The 19508-nt window shown below is 43.0% G+C and overlaps 1 protein-coding gene across 1 annotated transcript; it reads right to left on the bottom strand.

The window, feature by feature from the left end:
• Nucleotides 1–191: 191 nt before the first annotated feature.
• On the bottom strand, nucleotides 192–18921 carry LAMA3 (laminin, alpha 3; the record flags this gene model as incomplete). The annotated part of the gene is made up of 18 exons (XM_008943012.1): nucleotides 192–368; nucleotides 1695–1837; nucleotides 3284–3463; nucleotides 3541–3657; nucleotides 3943–4057; nucleotides 4355–4496; nucleotides 5460–5614; nucleotides 6136–6252; nucleotides 7721–7917; nucleotides 9022–9189; nucleotides 9621–9732; nucleotides 9832–9942; nucleotides 10586–10737; nucleotides 11182–11232; nucleotides 13497–13603; nucleotides 14829–14909; nucleotides 16464–16573; nucleotides 18808–18921. Coding segments are annotated over 18 exons (2349 nt in total), but the record flags the coding sequence as incomplete, so codon positions are not given.
• Nucleotides 18922–19508: the final 587 nt, after the last annotated feature.

Raw genomic sequence — 19508 nt, 5'->3', positions numbered from 1 at the left:
AAATTGAATAATTTTTCAGCCAGTTACTTTGCTGGTGGAGGAATGAACTTCACAGAACCCTTCTGCCACCACCTAATGGCATTATAAAGACACAGGCTATAAACTTCAGTCAGAACCAATCATCCCACATCCATTTCTCAAAGCGCATCCTCTGTTCTAAAAATCAGGTTAAATCTCAAAAATATACCTACATCTTTATTGCCCAGGTACAGCACAAACTTATTCGATGCCCTCTGGGGGTTGCCTGATCTTGGCAGAGGGCTTTGGAGGAAGAAAGAAAGCGAAGTGTAGCCTTTCAGATCTTCAAGGTTGCCTGGAGGTCGAACCTCCACACCAGAACTGCCATTGAACCTCATAGGAATAGCAACCTGTTCAGGGAGACAAAATCCAGTAGATTATCACCTCTTGCTCCTACTCCTATTTATTTCACTGCTGTGTCTAATTGCAAAGTGCTCTGTTACATACCCTAATCACCTTACAGCTCTCAGTCACTACAGATTTCCCCTCCAACCCTACCAAAGGATATAATTAGGAAGCAGACTGGATCACACAGTATTCTGTCTTATCAATCCTTATCACAGCACTTTTTTTTTACTCCAGACATCAATTAATCAACTCTTAGTGTGCCTTTGTCAAGCAATTGTTTCCTTCAATACATGGAGAGGGAAGGATGTGCCCTGCAGCTCTAAAAAGCAGGTCTATGAATTATTTAGATGTCTCCATACACATCCTGATGCTTCAATTAGCTGGGCTGGACTGCTGGAAATCATAATGGGCTGCTGATGTTAATAAAGACACCTCCCATTACAGCTATTTATAGGATGCTCACAGATCCCTCTCACTCATTCTATAACCAGGTTGTGATGACCTCAGGGATGCTCCTCAGGGATCTGAGACCCAGCTATCCCTCCAGCAACTCCAGCAGTTGCTTGGAGTAGGTGCTAGGAGCCTGCTCCTAACGTGGTGGGGCAGCTGGAGGCATGAGCACAGAGCTGCACAACTTTTTTTTGGTAGTGCCAGCCTTTAAGCTGCAGAGCTGACTCTACTCCTGCTCCCAAAGACCTTGGGAGAAAAGGGGATATTATACAAATAAATATTACAGAGATCACCTGGGAAAAGCCCTGTGGGAGGAGAATGGAGCAGGATGCTGCTGCACCCCCTCATTTTTATGTACAAATCACTATGCTCCCCACCATCACAGTCACTTTAAGGGCTGAGGGGTGCCCCTGAATTAAATTGAAGCCTGGTCTTGCACGTATTTTAACCCAATGATTTAGAAAGAGGAACAAAATCACTGCTGTGTGTCTGCCCTGGTTCAGCGAGGCCAGGGTTAATTTTCACCAGAAGCTGGGAGGGGGCCACACCCAGGACACACAACCCCACCAGCCCATGGGTTATTCAAGCCCAGGCTGACATCATGCCCCTGTAGAGAGGAGGGCTGGTGGGGAAGCACCAGGGTTTGTGCACAGAGGCTTGGGCTAGGCTGTCAGTGCCTGCTGTGCTTTAAACCACTCACTTCATCTGTTATTTCACCAGTATTATTATCACTGTTGCTTTTTCTCTCTGTGTCATTCTATTAAACCCTCCTCTCAGCCCACAGGGTTTTGCCTTCCTCTCCCTCTTCTCCTTGTCAGCCAGACCCAACCCACAGTGTCCACAGGACTGAGGCCAAGCAAGGTTAGAAGGTTCCAGACCTTGTTTGCAGCATCTCTTGCCTGCTGGATCAGCTCTCTGATACGATTGACGTTCTCAGAGATGTTGCTGACTGGCAGCAGCTGCTGGTTGATGCTCTCGATCTTGCTGAACAGATCTGGAAGTTTGTTTGTCAGTTTTTTTACTGCAACAAAAGGAAAAAAAAATCATTGATGCTAGAGAGGAGGAGGAAGGCATGAAAAAACACAGCGTTGCCACATGATTGTCAGAAGAGCAGAGAGCAGGGTGATAACAGAGCTGTTTTCATCACTACCCAGTGACCATGGATGCTAGGGGAGGATGAGGATGATGGAGAGCACTCAGGGGTCTGGCTCCTGTGCATTCCCAGAGCAGCACCTCCTGCTGCCACTGCTGCAGAGTCAATGCTGGGGCAGGCAGACTGGTGGCCTGACCAAGTAGCTCACATCTCATATTCTTGTGTCAGGGCTGCTAGTCATCACAGCTCAGCAGAGAGCCTTAGAGTAGCTGGGTGGGTTTATTTCAGGAGAAAAGGAGATACTAGGAGAATTTCAGCTTTCATTAAAACAGGAAACATTTTTTTTGTCAGGCACAGGCGATGAAAAATAAGCCTGAACTGTGCCTTCCCAGAGCAGCACCTCCTGCTGCCACTGCTGCAGAGTCAATGCTGGGGCAGGCAGACTGGGGGCCTGACCAAGTAGCTCACATCTCATATTCTTGTGTCAGGGCTGCTAGTCATCACAGCTCAGCAGAGAGCCTTAGAGTAGCTGGGTGGGTTTATCTCAGGAGAAAAGGAGATACTAGGAGAACTTCAGCTTTCATTAAAACAGGAAACAATTTTTCATCTCCTGTGCCTGACAAAAAAAAAAAGCCTGAAGTATTAGCAGAGTGCAATCCTCTGATGCAGAAGGTGAATAAAAAGCAATTCAGACATTATTTTTCTGAATACAATTTCTGAGACAGCTCTGTAAATGGAGGGCTCACTTATGATTCTGCAATAAGATCCAGGGCTAGCTCCAGTGGTTTTCTTATTTAAATGTTTCCTCATTGCTGACTCACATCCAACTTTGTGACTGCCAGGACCCCCAGATCCCTTTCTGCAAAGCTGCTTTCCACCTTGGATGCCCCCCCCCAGCATATACTGGTGCAGGGGCTCATTTCTCCTCAGGTGCAGGACTTCTTGAACCTCACAAGGTTCCTGCCAGCCCATTTCTGCAGCCTGTTGAGGTCCCTCACCACCTTCTGGTGCATCAGCAACTTCTCCCAGTTTTGGGTCATCAGCAGCCTTGCTGTGGGTACACTCTGCCCCATCATCCAGATCATTAATGAAGGTGTTAAACAGGTTTGGACCTGTACTGAAACCTTGGGTACCCTGCTAGTCACTGGCCTCCAAGCCCTTAGAGACCAACCATGGCATTGGCTCTTAGCAGCTAGCACAGGACAGCCTGAATCCCCTGCTGCAGTCCCTGTCCCTTTCCACTGGCAATAACTGAAGCTCAGAATACCAGCTTGGGCTAGGAGCCTAACATCTGGATGACTCAAATTTCTCCTGCAGAAGTGACCATGGGGACCCAACAGCGACTTGATGGGTCTCAGATAGCACGTGCAGTACCTGAATTGTTTGCCTCCATCAGGGCTTTACTGAAGCCAGCACTCTGGGTGCTTCCATAGCTGCTCTTCATTTTTTCCACGTCTTCTTGAATTGGGAGCAGTTCATCCAACACGTTCGTTGTGACATCCTGGGCACTTTTTACCATGTTCTTTGCACTGGTGATGATGCTGTCGACGTCACCTGAAGCACAGAAATGCACGTGCAGATTCTCACAGCACTGGATGAAAGAGGCAAACCACAAGTGCCCAGTGACTGACCTCTGTTTATTCCATTGAGATTATTCTGCAGGGTGACGAGATCAATTTGCAGTGTGTTCTTCTTCCCATCAGCAACATCCAGCCTTCCATTCATGTCTTCAAGGGTTGGACCAACAGCTGCAAAACAGTGTGAATCTTAAACAGAAATATCACCTTTCTGTTGGACAGAATGAGCATTTGCACTGCAGAACAAGTACAAGGCTGAGGATTTGGTGGAGAGGAGGACTCAGAGGTGATAGCATAAAGTAGCAAATCCACCTTCTTGCCTTTGGAAAAACACCAACACAAGATGTCCTGTTGTAATGAAATGACCCTCTTCTGGTTAAACACGTGCTGCAGAGCTTTGCTGAACGGGGAAAACTCATGGATTAATGAAAGCTGTGCCAATATTTCTACCATCACTTTGTTTCTCAGTACCTTGCAAGGTCTTTTCAGTCTCCTGTGCTTGATTCAGGAGCGTAGTGCTCTCAGCTTTTAACTTTGCAGCTTTTCCTGAGAGGTCTTCTCTCTTCACAGCCTGGGGATAGAAGCACGGGACTGTAAGACTTTAATAATTTAAAAAATTTAAATATTTAAAATCATTTTTAAATCATTTTAAAATCATTTAGAAATAAATTTAAAACAAGTTAAAAATAATTTAAAAATACTGAAAGTGAAAGAGTAAAAAGATAGCACAATCCAGTTGAAAAATCCACAAAAGGCAGAGATTCCACGTGAAGAATGCCATCTTAAATAATGATTATTTAAGCAGAATATAATTGGTACAGATAAATGAGGTGAGTTGACCACCCTCTGGCCACTTATGGGGACTCACCGACCACGCGGAGTCAGCTGCCCTCCCGGCTTGCTTGGCTGCCTCCTCTGCTGCCTTGATGGCATTAATTATACTGTCATAGGCAGTAGAAGCTTCCACAGCACAGCCCACCAACTCGTCCTTCCTGGCACTGTTCTTTATGCTGTGGGAAAGAGAGTGAAGATGCAGCTTTCTGCAGAGACTGTGGACTTTGAGAGGGATTCTGGACAGAGCTGAACTCGGTATTCTCTAAGTAATGCCAACACAGAAAATATTTTCCACTTGGTTCTGTAATTTCATTCTCAAACTTGGAGGCAGACCGGTCTGAAAAGGTTCTTCAGAAGGTGGGGTAAGTTGTGCTGTGTGGAAGAGCAGAACTGTGAGCCTTCAAACAAGTCTTGAAACAGGGAGAATTCACCAAGGTGGTCAACAAGCCACCTTGAGCTCAGAGAACTGCAGCCTCTGGTCACCCCTGCTTGCTCCAGCATCCTACAGGAGCAGCAGATGAAACAACTGTTAGACCCCTTGTGTTCTCCCCAAGAACCACCACAGCAGCTCTAGAGATGGAAAGAGCTACACAACTACACAGTAGGAGCTGCCTGGTCTTTGGGAGCACAGGGTCTTCCTAACTGAAAAAAAAAAATCACATTGAAAATCAATCCAAAAAAAAAGGAAGAGAGTTTGGGGTTATTGTTTTGTGTGTGTGGGTCTTTGGTTTTGGGGTTTTTCTTGCAAATAATCTGCACAGGACAAAAAGAAATAAATCAGGACTTCACTTTTTTTTCTCCCATTTTGTTCTGATGTAGCATAGAAGGCCTCCAAAAACTCACTGAAAGATTCCAAGTTATAGTACAAGTTATGGAGACAGAAACACTTGATTCATATCAAGTTTGTCGTATTTTTGCTTTTCTAAGATTCCTTGAAGGACAAAAAAAGAAAGATTCAGGAAGACCTGGGTTTTTAGGAAAAAAAACCCATGAAGAACATCATGAAGAAGCAGAGGAAAAAAACCAAATTTCTCTCTAATGTTGCAAATGGTCATTAAAGCAAGTGAAATTACAGACAGAGCATTGCAAACATTGATGCTGTGTACAGAAATTTCTCATTTACAGGAATGTCAACATACTTTTCCAGTTGTTTTGCCAAGTCTTGCAAAGATTTGGCGTGCTCCTCAGCCCTCACCACCAAGGGTTCCTTGCTTGCTGATAAAGAGTGATTTGTCAGCTTCTCATTCATATCTTTCCTTGCTCCATCCAGCTGAGCAGCCAGACTTTCATATTCCTAAGGGTTCAGAAAGGCAACGTTTTATTTGGACTATTAGATGCTTGATTTTGTCCTTGTCTCCTTCAGTGTTACACACACCTTGCACCCCAGGAGACCAAGCAGGAAAACCTTCCCTCCTGCAGGTGACTGGGAACAACTGCCAGTCATCACACTACACTTCCAGTCCCATCCTGGAAAAACTGAGTCAACCCAAAGACCCTTCACAGAGAGCCCAGCATCCTGTCTCTGAAACTGTCTAAAAGCAATTTTCCAGAAACAGAAGCACAGCACATTCACTTGTGGTATTTCTCACAGATATTCTCTCCCAGATGGAGATCTCTGCAGCTCAGTGTCTTCCTTAGACACATCACAAGCCTCAGGAAGCTTCTCTCAGGGAAAGCTGTGCAGGCAGGCTCCTGTGCAGCCAGGATGGGCTGTGAGATCCCTCCTGTGTGTCCTAGACACTGAGCTGTGCCTCCCACCACGGTGCCAGCAAGATATCAGGGGTTTTAGACTTGAATTTGAGAAGGGAACTATACCTCTTTGGTCTTCTGCAATAATCCAAGCCCACTGTTAGCTTGGGTCAGGGAAGTTCGGGCAGAGCTCAGCATGTCCAAGATCCCATTCTGTTGTGCAGTGGTCTCCTCAATCCGTTTCTGAGGAAAAATAAAAGGTTCATTAACACGTGGCTGGGTTAAAAAATGAGATATGGAAACCACATCTACCTCATTTAGTTTGGAGTAGGACTTAGCCAAGATGCCTGCACTGTCTAGGGACTAATGCTAGCCCACTGAGGAGAAGAGTGAGAGGACTCAGGAGTTTCCAGTAGAGCATAGCTGGGCAGCAGACTACAGGAGTTCAGTTATTAACACCCAAAGTAGCACAGGTCAGCTGAAGGGTCAGGACATCCCACCCAAGTGTCTGATCTTCCACCTCTGGGAACTTTAAACACATCTCCCTGGTGACCACCCTGATCTGTTCCCCTCTCTCAAAGGCAGAAATGAAATGATCCCTTCATCTGGGGACCTGACCTGAAAGGGGGGGTGAAACCTCCTTTCTCTCCTGACAGCTCTGAGGGGAATGAAGCTCCTTGGGCTAGAGCAGCCCTGGGACAAGCCAGGGTGTAGCTCCAGGGTAATGGTGCAGCACAAACACAGCCAGAGGAAGGGTGGTGCAGGTAGGGATGGGTTACCTCTCCTAACTTGGGTTTCTGCTGTTTCAGTATTCCAGCTGAATGTAGAAATTCTTTTGTCCAAGCAGCATTATCAAGCTGCATGAACATGGGTGCTGGAACAGTGATGTATTTCAGGAAAAAAATGCAATTAATTTAAAAGACTGGGTCCAGTCCTGCAGCACACCTTTATTTCTTGTGCTGTTTCACAGGCTCTACAAATCAAGCAGTGTTCAGGAATGGCACCTTTCAGGAAAGGTTTCTTGTCACCTTTCTGATGAGATCTCAGAAGTAGATCTATAGAATATTAATCCCAAATGATTGAACAGTATTGTTCACATTATTGCTCCAATTTTTCATGGTTGTTGAAGTCAAATACTTTAAGAAACTTACTATGAAAGTAGAAAAAAATGCAATTAATTTAAAAGACTGGGTCCAGTCCTGCAGCACACCTTTATTTCTTGTGCTGTTTCACAGGCTCTACAAATCAAGCAGTGTTCAGGAATGGCACCTTTCAGGAAAGGTTTCTTGTCACCTTTCTGATGAGATCTCAGAAGTAGATCTATAGAATATTAATCCCAAATGATTGAACAGTATTGTTCACATTATTGCTCCAATTTTTCATAGTTGAAGTCAAATGCTTTAAGGAACTTAGCATGAAAGTACATCAGCCTCAGGGATTTGATCTAGATTGCAAAACAAAAAGTCTAGTGGCAGCTGAAGAGAAGGGCCAGGCAGATTCTCCTTCTCCTCAAACCTCTGTCTTGGTCAGAGACCACAAGTGGGAGTAGACAACATTCATGTTTGTCCATCCATACATCAAAACATGTACAAATATCTTGGAGAAAGTCTAAAGAATCATTGGTACTTGACTTTGCAAGGTCAAAAGCATCAGTCCAAAGCATTTCTTATCTCCTGAGGTTTAACTTTCTTCTCCCAAATCCTTACATTACCTTAACTTCTTCCAAGAGAACTCCATTATCTCTGTTCAAGTTTTCAGCCTGCTCAGTTTGTCCCGTGGCCTCGTTCAGAGCTTCACGAAGGTCAGTGATTTTGGATTCATAATCATTCAGTGAATCCCTCACAATTTTAATAAGCCCATGATTTTCTTGGTGGTACTTTTGGAGTTCATCCTTAACACGTGCCAGTACTGAAGGATCAGGACGAGAAGGAAAAGTTTTGTTCAGAGAAAAAGGGAACCAGAACCAACTTCCTCCAAAAGGGCTTGGCCTTTAGGATTGGAAAGCTGTGGTTGTGGGGATGCTGAGCTCATTGCAGCACTCATTTCACTGTAGCAGAGATGCTTTCAGCATCCTACTGAATCAAATCTGCTCAGAAGTTTGCTGCTGCAGACACAGAGCACGGAAAAACATTTATTTGGGTATTTCTAGATTAACTAAGGATGCAAACACTGAATCTTGGGGTTTTTTTTTCTATGGAACTAGCACAATTTCATCAACAATTTCATCTACAACTTATGAATCTACATTTGTGCCAGTCATTCAAGCTTCCTCTGTAATCAGTGGAGAGATATGAGCACATTTCATCTCAGAGAAGGCAGAAACATAGAAGTCAAATGAATCACACTCCTAAGAGCACCCATTTCACTGCCTAGAAAGGATACAGAAGAGTTACTCAGTAGGTAAGGTATCAAAGTTCACATTTAGGGGAAATTACTATCACTTGTAAGATCAAGATTTCTCAGCTGGTTAGTCACAAGCCTGTGACTTTCCTGCTCTTGCTGTCTCCAGGGTCCAGAATCAGGTTTCTGAATGTCCCAGCAAAACACAGGCAGAGAATACAAGAGGGAGTACAACTCCCAGCTTCTAGTGCAGCTAGAACTTCTGAACTTCCTTATCCTTGTATGATCTGGCCCTTGGACTACTCCAGCAGCTTCTTAAAATCTGTTATTAAATTAGAAGTACAGTTCCACTAAAATAGCTGCACCTGCCACAGCATATACAATATAGAGGAGCACTGTAGAAGAATGTTGTGATCAGCTGCATCTGTATTTTACTGAGTTTCATCTAGTTATTAAAGAAGGATCTACTGAATGATCTACAGCTCAGCTCAGTCTCTTCCACAACAAACTCAAAATCCCCTCTAGAACTAGCACTTTCCCATGGACTGACTGCTACAGATCCCAGGGATACGCTGCAAAATGCCTCTCTCTGGACTCCATCCCAACCAATAAGGCTTCAGATTGAGGACTGATCCTTCTAGAAAGCAAGAAGCTGAGAGAAGAAGCCCTTACACAGCTGAGCTTCTCTTCGTTCCTTCTCTGCCTCTGCTAGGAGTTGGCCAAAGTTGCGGTTCCTCATCTCTGTCATCATCCCTTGAGCCTCAGCCAGCTCTCTGGCAGCATCTCCCAAGGGCAAGTTGTTCCCTTCTGCATCTGTGCCAGCTATTTGTTCCAAAAGCACTGGAAAAAAAAACAAAGTATTGTCACAGAAAGCTGCACTTCAGTCTCTGGAGAAGACAGAAACAACAGGGCTGGTCTGTTTTCTGAAGACATGCCTTGGCCTGAATACCTTAATCAAGGCAGAGCTAGTAAGATGGCACCAGGCATGAAATTTGTCCCAAAAAAACAAGTTGACAGGAATAATTTTAAACTTCTAAATGGCCCTGTGGTAAATCTTCTCTGTCCCCATTCCCTACATAGGGAAGGCAGGCTCCTAAACTAACTTTATACGTTGGATTTGTAATGGGATGAATGAATTCCACAGCTACATCTAAACTTTGATTTATTAAGTTGTTTTCTAAGAAAACTTCTCCTGCTTAATTAAGAACATGGTAAATGAACTGAAAAGATTCCATAAAGCACAATATTACAGAGTTAGAAACTATTTTTACCTTGTATATTGTTGACGACTATCTGCACTCGTGAAACCAAATCTTTTCCTTTCTGTTGGGTTTGGCCAAAATTACTAAACAACAGCTCAGCTGCTCTGTAGTTCATTTCAGCCTAGCAGGGTTAAAAGTGGATTAGATGAATAATATCTGGATACAGCCTGGTAATATAGAGTCAGGAGATGTGCATTTTTAAAGCAATTTTGTAAGTCACCTTTTCCTGGAGAGCATTTACATCATGATTGAGGTTCATGAATTCTGTTTCCAGCTCGTCCACCTTTGAACCCTGGTTATGAACAACAGAACGGTAATTGTTCAATAAGACCTAAAAAGAAAGAAAAGGGGGAAAAAAAATCCAATAAATCACCCATCATACACAGGAGACAAAAAGCACAAATTCACTGGGTTAGATCTTTACCCAAGGTAAGGAATAGCATTACTGACATGAAGCCTGACCAATTGCTGCCCAAAACCTGGGCTTTTTTTATCTGTGAGTACAACTACTATTCTAATCAAAGATAATTTTTTTTAGGCTGAACTCTGGTATTGGCAATTGGGATGTTTTTTTTGGTAACACTTTTTTTTTTTCATCTGTGAGTACAACTACTATTCTAACCAAAGATATTTTTTTTAGGGTGAACTTTGGTATTGGCAATTGGGATGTTGGTTTTTTTTGGTAACGCAGAGACATGAAGAGCTAGAAAAAGACAGAGGTATAGGGAAACATCAGAGATTTGGTTTTTAAGGTGAGCATGCCTCAAAAATAAGCAGAGATACCAAAGTTCTCTTTCAGAGCATGGCATGGGAACAGCTGTCTTCTCCTAGGTGATGCCCAAGCTGGCAGCATCTGGCATTCAAAACTGAAAGGTGATGGACATCTGCTTGCAAGCTGACAAAAAGAAGGAGTAAATCCTAGCTCCAGCTCTTATCCCTTAATCAGAAACCCACTTCTCTCTCTGTGTGCCCACCTTTAGGTCCTTGATGCGTGTTTCCAGCTGTCTCAGCTGCTCCAGCGTGTGGGTACTGGTGTGGACATTCTGCAGCTGGGACTTGATCAACCTCAGCTCATCCCCCATGGTCCTCAGGTCCTCCAGCAGGGTGAGCACACAGCTGTCACAGGCTGCAGGGAGTCACCAGAGGGAAACAACACGTGGGGCTGGTGGTTGGTGCAGAGAACATCACCGAGCACACTCAGAGAGGAAATGCAATGGAAACATTTTGGTGCTTGTCACCTGGTGCTGCCCCAAGGACAAAGGCAATGGCACAGCCCATGGTGTTAAGGAGAGTGGCCCAAGCCAGAAATAAGGAGGTCCCACTAACATCAGGCTGGCTGACCTATTATAATAGCTTTATATTTATATATTCATTTTATATTTTCTATATTTACGTTTATATCTATATATGTCTATTCTTTTTCCAAGTGTTTGGTTGGATGGTTGCTTTTAAAAGGTTCATCACAGGGCACCTCCAGTCTTTTTAAATTCTACCACCCTTAAGAGAGTTATCAGTACGTATCCAAAGCCAGCAGAAGGCAACCCAAGTGCATTTCTGATTTATTACTTACAGTCACAATCTTCGTTGGGATCCACATCTTTTGGTTCATTATTGAAACACTCTGAAATCACAAGACTGTCGTCAGCAACAGAAGTTTTGTTATGGAAATACTTTTCATTGAGTATGGAATACATTACATGGAAATATTGCATTTTTGCCCTCACTTACCATGGTTGGCAGCCATCAAAACATGGTGCTGCCCTTTCATAAATCCATAGCCACTGTGAATGAGCTGAAATGCCCAGAAGGCTTGAACATCCCAAAACATGCAGCTCCTATTTATGCCTGCCTGAGATCAACCACTTTTTCATCCCTCAAAGCAAACTGACTGTAACCCCCCCAATATATGCTGCTTGGGCATCAGCAGGAGGCTCTCTGACATCAAGTGTGCTGAAAGCATTGCTAGAATTTGTCCAGGAGAGTACCACTGAGATTGGAGCCACGGCTTCAATATTGTTAAAGCATCTTACCCAGGACACAGCTTCAAACCCCTTTATCTACTTCAGCATCCACGTTCCAACCATGGATCCCCACTTCCCCAAAGAACATCTTACTCACAAGGAGCTGAGAGATATTCATGGCTTTTCCTCATACCTGTCACAGCTTGCAGGATTAAAGGATTAATCCAGCTTGAGAGAAACCCACAGTGCATGGAGGGAAGGAGGCACCCTGTGTAACCCAAGCACAGAGCCTGGACCACAGAGAGAGGTGGTAGAGAACAAACACCACCCTCAGACTCCCCAGCAAGCTAGCACAAGTGGCTGCCTGTCCAAGGTGCTGTGCTGGCCTCTTTGTTCTACATACCTTGTTATAATAAGCTGAACATTCTCTAGGTGCACATGGAATCCTAGCATCTGGGGATCCTAACTTCTAGAAGGCAGAAGAGGCTCCTAAAAATGCCATCATATAGGCAAGGAATCTCCTCATCTCGATGCTCAAGTCCCTTTTACAGGCTTGGCTCTACTACTCATCTCCTCTTGAAGCTGAAAAGGGCTGTGAATGTCATTTACTCTGAAGGAAAAGGATGGGCTCAGAGTGCTGCTGGCAAGAGTCAACCACAGCTTGCAACTGGGAGAGGTTACAGTGATCAAATTGGACCTGAGCTTCTACAGCAGCATGAAACAGCCTGGAAGAAACTCTCTAACCATGCCTTTCCTCTGGCACTTCCACATGAAAGTGAAATGGGATTCATAGTGAACATTGCTGCCCAAAGGAGACAAGCCACAAAGAATCTCTTTGTAAGAGAATGAAGGAAAATCACTCTGATATTTAAAGACAGCTCTGCTGTTGTGTAACTCAGCTAACACCAGCCACGTTCCAGCTGCCACTGCAGAGTACCAATTAAATCAAACCTTTCTTCCAGCTTGTGCACAAACACCAGCCAAGCCATGGTGAGGTGCAAAACTCTAGCCAAATGCAGAACATCGTGCACAAGAAACCTGCTAGAACATGCTGTGCTGATGATCAGAGGGTTTCATTCCTCATGTGGAGAAAGAAACAGCCGTTCAGAACACACAAACTGAAGCCAGGCTTGTTGAAGTTTGCCCTGCAGATGAGTTTGTCCTAGCAAACACTTGCTTCAGAAAGAAAGGAATGACAAAACATCAAGCACTGCTTGGATCCCTTCCACACGAGGTATGAATACAATAGAGGTGTGTTATTCCAGTGGTGAAATATGAAAGGAGAACTGGCTATTGAAAAATTGCACCAGTTCACATTTTTTGCTGGATTTCTAATTTCTCTGGCCGAGGAAAGGGAAGGTGATCCTCAGCAATCAAGAGAAATTCAGAGTGTGGAAATATCAGGAGTTATTGCTTTGACACTTCACTAACATCTAAGGAGAAAAAGCTACCTAGGAGGGAAATAAAAGTGTCCTTTTATTGGGGAATGGAAATATGGGAGAACCAAGGTCCTTTTCAGAAGCAGGGGGCTAAATGTTTCTGAGCAGAAATGGGCATCCCAAGGGACTGACGTGAGCTGAGGTAAAGACAATTTGAGGATAAAGTCATAAGCCCTTAGCACATACTGGCAAGATATGATTTAACCACGCCAGAAGAGAAACCACAACAAAATTAATAATATACCCATGAAACTGAAAAAAAACCAACTAAAAGTGGTAGTGTTTAAGGAGGGAAACACATGATAAAGTGGCTGGAGGTACATTTTAGGAAACCTTACTTTTTTTTTTTTAACTTCTTGTTAAAAGTTATTTGCATTTCCTATAAGTCTACATCTTTCTCTCAGTTCAGCTGCTCTAAATGCTTTCCTTCTCTGCTTCCCAGAGATGAAACAACACCCCCTTCCACGTTCCCAGGCCCCAGGTACCTCCAGTCAGGTGGTCACAGCTGCCCAGTTCTCCATTACTATTAGAGTTACATTTCTGACAGTAGCCTCCATACTTTTGTGGGTCTCCAAAATATCCTGGAGCACAGCTAGATAAAGAGATATAGATATTTTTTATTAAATATTTGAAGCTACTCGTATGAAATATACTTTCCATTCACAAAAAAAAAAACCCAAACAATTATGCTCCTGAAGAAACTTCCAAGAATTTTTCATGTCATGTCTTGATGTAGAAAATAATGGGTGTGGTTTTTGTTTACAGTATCCCTGCTAAAAATATCAGAATTTTTAGAATAAAAATAAAAGAACTTCCACATTGCTTACACAGGAATAATTCACTTATGCTGAAAAAAAAATACAATGGACACAGATCCATCCATGCACAGAGATTTGGAGAAGGCTCAGCCCAGCAAACCAGCCCACTCTGGTCTGTGATCCCACCAGAAAGGACTCAGTAAGGAGGGTCATACTGCAAGCATCTGTTGGGATTTCACACAGAAATGGCACTGAATCACTTGTGCTGGGTGAGAACTCCTCTTGTCATCTGCCAGCACAGCAGCCTGAGTGATCTCTAAAGATTTTATAGGTAAAACATGTTGTCCAGACTGGCTAGATTCTATTCCTAGAAGGTCACTCTGTTGTTAGATCTATGGGGTGATAATGTGAGATCAAAGTGCACGATGAGCAGGTGAGGAGCTGCTACATCTGGAAGAGAAAATTCACCTCAAACCTGCAGCTTAGATGTCAAAGGTTACAAAGATGTCACAAACAATGTGCTGCCAGAGCTACTGTCTTCAGGTGAGATGTCATGACTTGGTAGCCTCAAGTTTCCAAACCAGACATCACCCCTTTATGCTTAAATTCTCCCTGGATATTGAACTTAAGATTTGGGATGAAGGGCAGGGTGTTAAATGTGACGTGGTTGCTGCTGCATAACTAAGAACTCTGAAGCACCATCAGAACATTGGAAAAAATGGGAAAATGGGGTTTTTAATTGAAAAGGGACAACATAAGCAGCAGCCACTGTTCCCAGCAGGGGTGCAGAATGGGCACAGGTCACTCTGGCAAGGAGGGTGACACTTTTTGGTAAAAACTGTAGTCACCAACCAGTCTGTGGGCAATTGTTTTCATTTCTTCAGGGAGTACTGGGCTGGAGTCCAGAACAGCACCACCCTATATCAGCTTTCCATATAAAGAGACACTCCTTAAGCACATGCATAGCATGGATTGTGCAGAAATCCATCTATTACCTGACACAGACATCCTTTTAGGGTGTCTCCCCAAAAGCTTGGTGCTGGGGAACAAGCCACCTACCGTTCACAGCGAGCTCCAGTGTAGCCTTCTCTGCAGAGACACTGGATTTCTTCACCATGGGCCACACAGCCAGTTGCAAACCTTTCAGAAGCAAAAGCTCAGTTAAATTCTTTTCAGATTAAAAAGCTTTTACAACACCAAACTGCTTCTCAGCTGATTTAATTGCCTCCAGATCAATTGCCACGACTAATTCTTTGAAGTTTTGTATTGTTTCTTCTCTAAATTCTTTCCTTGGACTAAAAAAAACAATGATTTTCTGACTAAATAATAATTTTATGGACTGAGTATAATAGTTCACTACCCCAAGGAATGCCTAAAATAATCCTTAATACTGATATTCTAATATAAAACAAGTCTGAGTAGCTATTTTCTCTTCCTAGGCAAGGATCAATAGCCTGTGCTAGACAACATTTCCTCCTCTTTGGATAGCTTGTTTTTTTATGGATGGAAATTAGAGGATATTTTTATATAGTTAATATTGTTTGGGGTTTATTGCTTTTTTTTGTTTTTAAATCAAGGCAGAACAGACTCGAGCATCATTTTAAGGAGCCCTAGAGTATATCTGGTTAACACAATGAACATTTTTTTCTGCTTTTTCTATCAGACACATCTAAACTCAAATTTCTCTGGGAAGAAAACCACTTTTGGGCCAATGTTTGGGAAGCAGAAGGCAGGGGGAGAGGCAGGGATAGCCCATTTGCTATTTCCATTTTGTAACCTATGAACAGCTGGATAAAGCAAGTCTGGGTATCAAAGACAGATGTCTGGACTAAGAATTACACCTAATTTGATGAGGTGGAAAACTGTCAGCTCCAATAATGGCAGGTGGAGTGCATTTCCTCAGTCAGGAATGGTTTTACCCCCCCAACGTGCAGCAATGAAACTCAACACACAGGTTCACGTTCTCTTCAGATATTTCAGCACTCTCAAAGCAAAAGATGACTAAAAATATGTTCAGCCTCAGGCAAGCACCTGCAGAAGAGGCCAATGCTGTCAAAACCAGAGCTATCAGGGAGTCCTCTGATGAATGACAAGCCTGTCTGTTGTCTGCTGGTGTAAATCTCTTCCTGAAGGCTGCCTGCTGTTTGCTAATGCACCTGGCAAATACTATCTGCTGCCTCCAGCAATTTAGAGCTTATGGGGGTCTTAAAAAATTGGTTTTATCTAACACAGTTCACATCTGAGGACTGACCAAGCATGGCCAACAGTGTGGCCAAGCAGACGATGCATTTAAACTACAATTTGCTTTCCAATTGGTACAGATTGTACAAGTTTTACCCAATTTTAAAAGCCTGGCAACGTTATTAGAGCCAAGGGAACTGGTCTCTAGCTCAACGCGTTTGCACTTCTAATGGAGCTCCCACCTAAAAGGCACCATAATCTCTCAGAAATCTAGATCTTTGCTTAGGAGCTTTAAGGTTTTGAATTATTTTGCATCTCATTACACTTTTGGAACTCATACCAAAGGCTTGTTTCATTGTTGTCACTGTCTGCTGATCAGAGTCATGGTGTCAAACACCAGCCTAAAGATAACTTACACCCTGCATTTCAGTGAGCAAGATTCTGGCTATGCCCAAGAAGAGTAGATTTATTTCTCCCTCTGAAGGAGCTGCTGTGCTTTATCCTTGCCTGTACCTGTTTGTGTAAGGGCAGGGACACACCCGACAGGAGCCTTGGGTGGCATCTCCAAAATATCCATCTTTGCAGCGCTCACATTTCTCCCCAGCAGTGTTGTACTGACAGTTCTTCAAAAGGAGAGAAGCAAGACAGTTAACAGCACATTCACCACTCCACCTGGCTTTATTATTGATTTCTTTTTAAATCACAGCAAATCTGCTCAGAGGATCTGTTCTCTCCCTTCCACATAATCCAACATTTCCTGCCAAACTCCCTTCACAACCAGGATAAATTGATTCCAGTCATCCTCTGACTGTAGAAAGCACAATTTGTGGGAAAGCAACAGCTAAATAAGCAGTATTAAACATTTTTAAATAAACTTAGATGTCTAGTTTGTTAATGATCATTCCATTAAGGCACTCTCTATGTCTTGATACTTCAACTAAAAATCACTGTCTTTAAATGGAACTTTAAACGTTGCATTTTAACATTAATTAGAAGGCAGATAGCATGGAATTAATTGAGCCCAAGTGCATGCTTTAAAAATCTGATGAAATTAAAAGTATTTCTTGTAGTCGATTCAGATCATAATTGAATTTTATGTGGTTTCTTTACTCCTTATGTAGTTTGTATTTATCTAGGGTAACTGGAATAAATAATGAAAAGCAAAGGCTGGGAAAACAATTGAAACTGATGGAACTAAGCCACTTTTTCCATGATAAAATCGTTTGGAATTGTATCTTTTGCTATGAACATCCTTTCTGTGATTCTACATTGACACATTATGGGGAGAGGATGAGCAAGTTGCTTTTGTATTACCTAAAGCAATGCTAATTTAAAACAGAAGTTCCAATACATTTTTCAGCAGCCATAAAAACCCCCTGTTACTCTGCACCCAGTAACCATCATTTGGTTTAAGAACAAGATTTGTGGCTCACTTGTGAAAGGCTCTGGAAAGAACAGGGAAAACTCCAGTTCCCATATCAGCCACTTAACTAGGGGAAGCTAAAGTAAGATGAATACTCAGGTTTGTAAAAGGAGCCACTTTAAGTTGCAGCCTGGTTAAAACCTGGTGCAAAAAAAGCTCATGGAAAATTCCTAAATAATTACTCAACATTTTTATTCCTCATTAGGTGGAGGCTCACAATAGAAATAGAGCCCTCCGGGCTTTCATTTTTCACTGTATTCTCCTGGATGACTTCACTTGCCCTAAATTTTGTCTCAGGGCCAAGTGTTGATTTAACTCTATCTGAAAACCAATCCAGGTGTGAGGAGGAAGGGATAAAGAGAAACCTAAATCACACACTTCAGGAGGTAAAAGTCAAAATTGCCTTTTTTGTTATTCCTTTTATAATTTTCATCTGAAGTAAAACTTCCTCATCTTTCCAGCTCTGCTGCAGCACGTTCCTGTCACAGCCTGCCCTGCCTCTCCACCTCAGCAGCCTGGAAGTCATCCCCTAGAAGGTGCTGGATTGGTTTCTAGTTTCCCTTGAAGCCAGAGGGTTGGTTGAGCTGAAGTCAGGGGGTTGGCATCACCCAGAGGAATGCACCGCGGGCACAACGGATGCCCCACGAACAGGGAGGCAATAGCACAGAACACAGACCATGAAAGATGTTGGCAAGGGTCTTGTTTACTCAAGTAAGTGAAAAATGAGTGAAAAGTGAGAATTTTCCAGAACAAACTGTCTGAAGTGTCGTGGCTGGGGAAGCACAGTTGGCCAAGGGTCACACTTCCATTGCTCCGAGGGCTGATCCACTCCCAGGAGGCTGCTTTGGGTTTAAGATGGAGCAAAATCTGCTAGATCTTCTGCTACACCTGAATATCTCTAATTAACCTTTTATCCCCTTTATCTCATCTCATTTTTTTTTAATCCACCTAGCTGTAGATTAAGATTAGGGGACATTTAGCAAGGCTGATTAAACAGGAGACTCTGCCAAGGCTGTGCTGTGGATGGATGTGCTACTTGGTAGCACTGGCAAGCCCTAGGACAGAGATTTATATAAAACTAGGGACTGCAATAAGATCCATATTTATTATAAACAACTGCAAACACTTGTGGTACAAATTGGATGACTTTTTGCACCAGGAGCTAGGAAAAATTATGTGGGAAAGAATGCAAAAATAGAACAAGGACACCAATTGCTCTGATCACTCACAGGTACAATTAAATGTACATGTTAAGTGTATGCAACTTATGCTCATTAACAGTAGAGGCTACAGAAAATGAGGCATGCAAGGATTACTTTTAATTGCTTGGAATTTAACAGTATTGTGTAGTCCAAGCTGCATTAAGGCAAATGCATTTTTTCCCATCTTTTTTTTTCCCCTCAATTAATTTCTTGAACGTTAATAATTACTTACAATACATTTTCCAGTACCATCCTGACAACTGTTTGAATTTCCATGGCAGTTGCAAGGGAGGCAGCGCCCAGGAAATAATCCCTTATTCTCACGATAAAATCCAAGGCTGCATTCCTTCAGAGAAAAGAAATAATGATGAGTGTTGGCAGAAAGTCTTTTTTACAGGCTGTGGGAAGCACATTTGGAAATTCCTTGCCATTTCCAAGGGGTAGTGGAGGTGTATGCTCCTTGCAAGCCCTTCCAAGCCCATACTGGTGTTGAAATAAGTATTTTAAGGCAGTGAATAGTAATGAATGGAGCTGGAAAAGTTTCATCCCAAGCCTGTGCTGTACACTTTGTGGTAGTGGGGATTTCATCATTTTGCCTCTAACCTCTGTGCAAACACATTTCCCTTGGCTATGTACAGAGGTGAGGTGTAGAATATGACTAAAAAACCACAGAAAAAGATTTGAATGTAGATTTATACTACAGTGTGAACTCTACAAAGTGTAGAGCTATACAAAGCCATGCTTAGACAGAGCTAGTGATAAAGAAAACACAGAACAGTCTAATTTCTAAGTACAGGCTTGCCCTGGAGACCTGGGAAACAGGAGAAGAATGTTCAGCTGTTGAGGGCACAGGAGATCAAAGCTGGGTTTAAACAGGGTGGGGAACCAGGGGATCATTATGAATGAAGTGAGAGAAATGGACTTTGTCAGCCC

The sequence above is a fragment of the Merops nubicus genome, unplaced genomic scaffold (genome assembly GCF_000691845.1).
Source record: "Merops nubicus isolate BGI_N331 unplaced genomic scaffold, ASM69184v1 scaffold13736, whole genome shotgun sequence".
Classification (NCBI taxonomy): Eukaryota; Metazoa; Chordata; class Aves; order Coraciiformes; family Meropidae; genus Merops; species Merops nubicus.
This window is presented reverse-complemented; position numbering and strand designations above follow the sequence as displayed.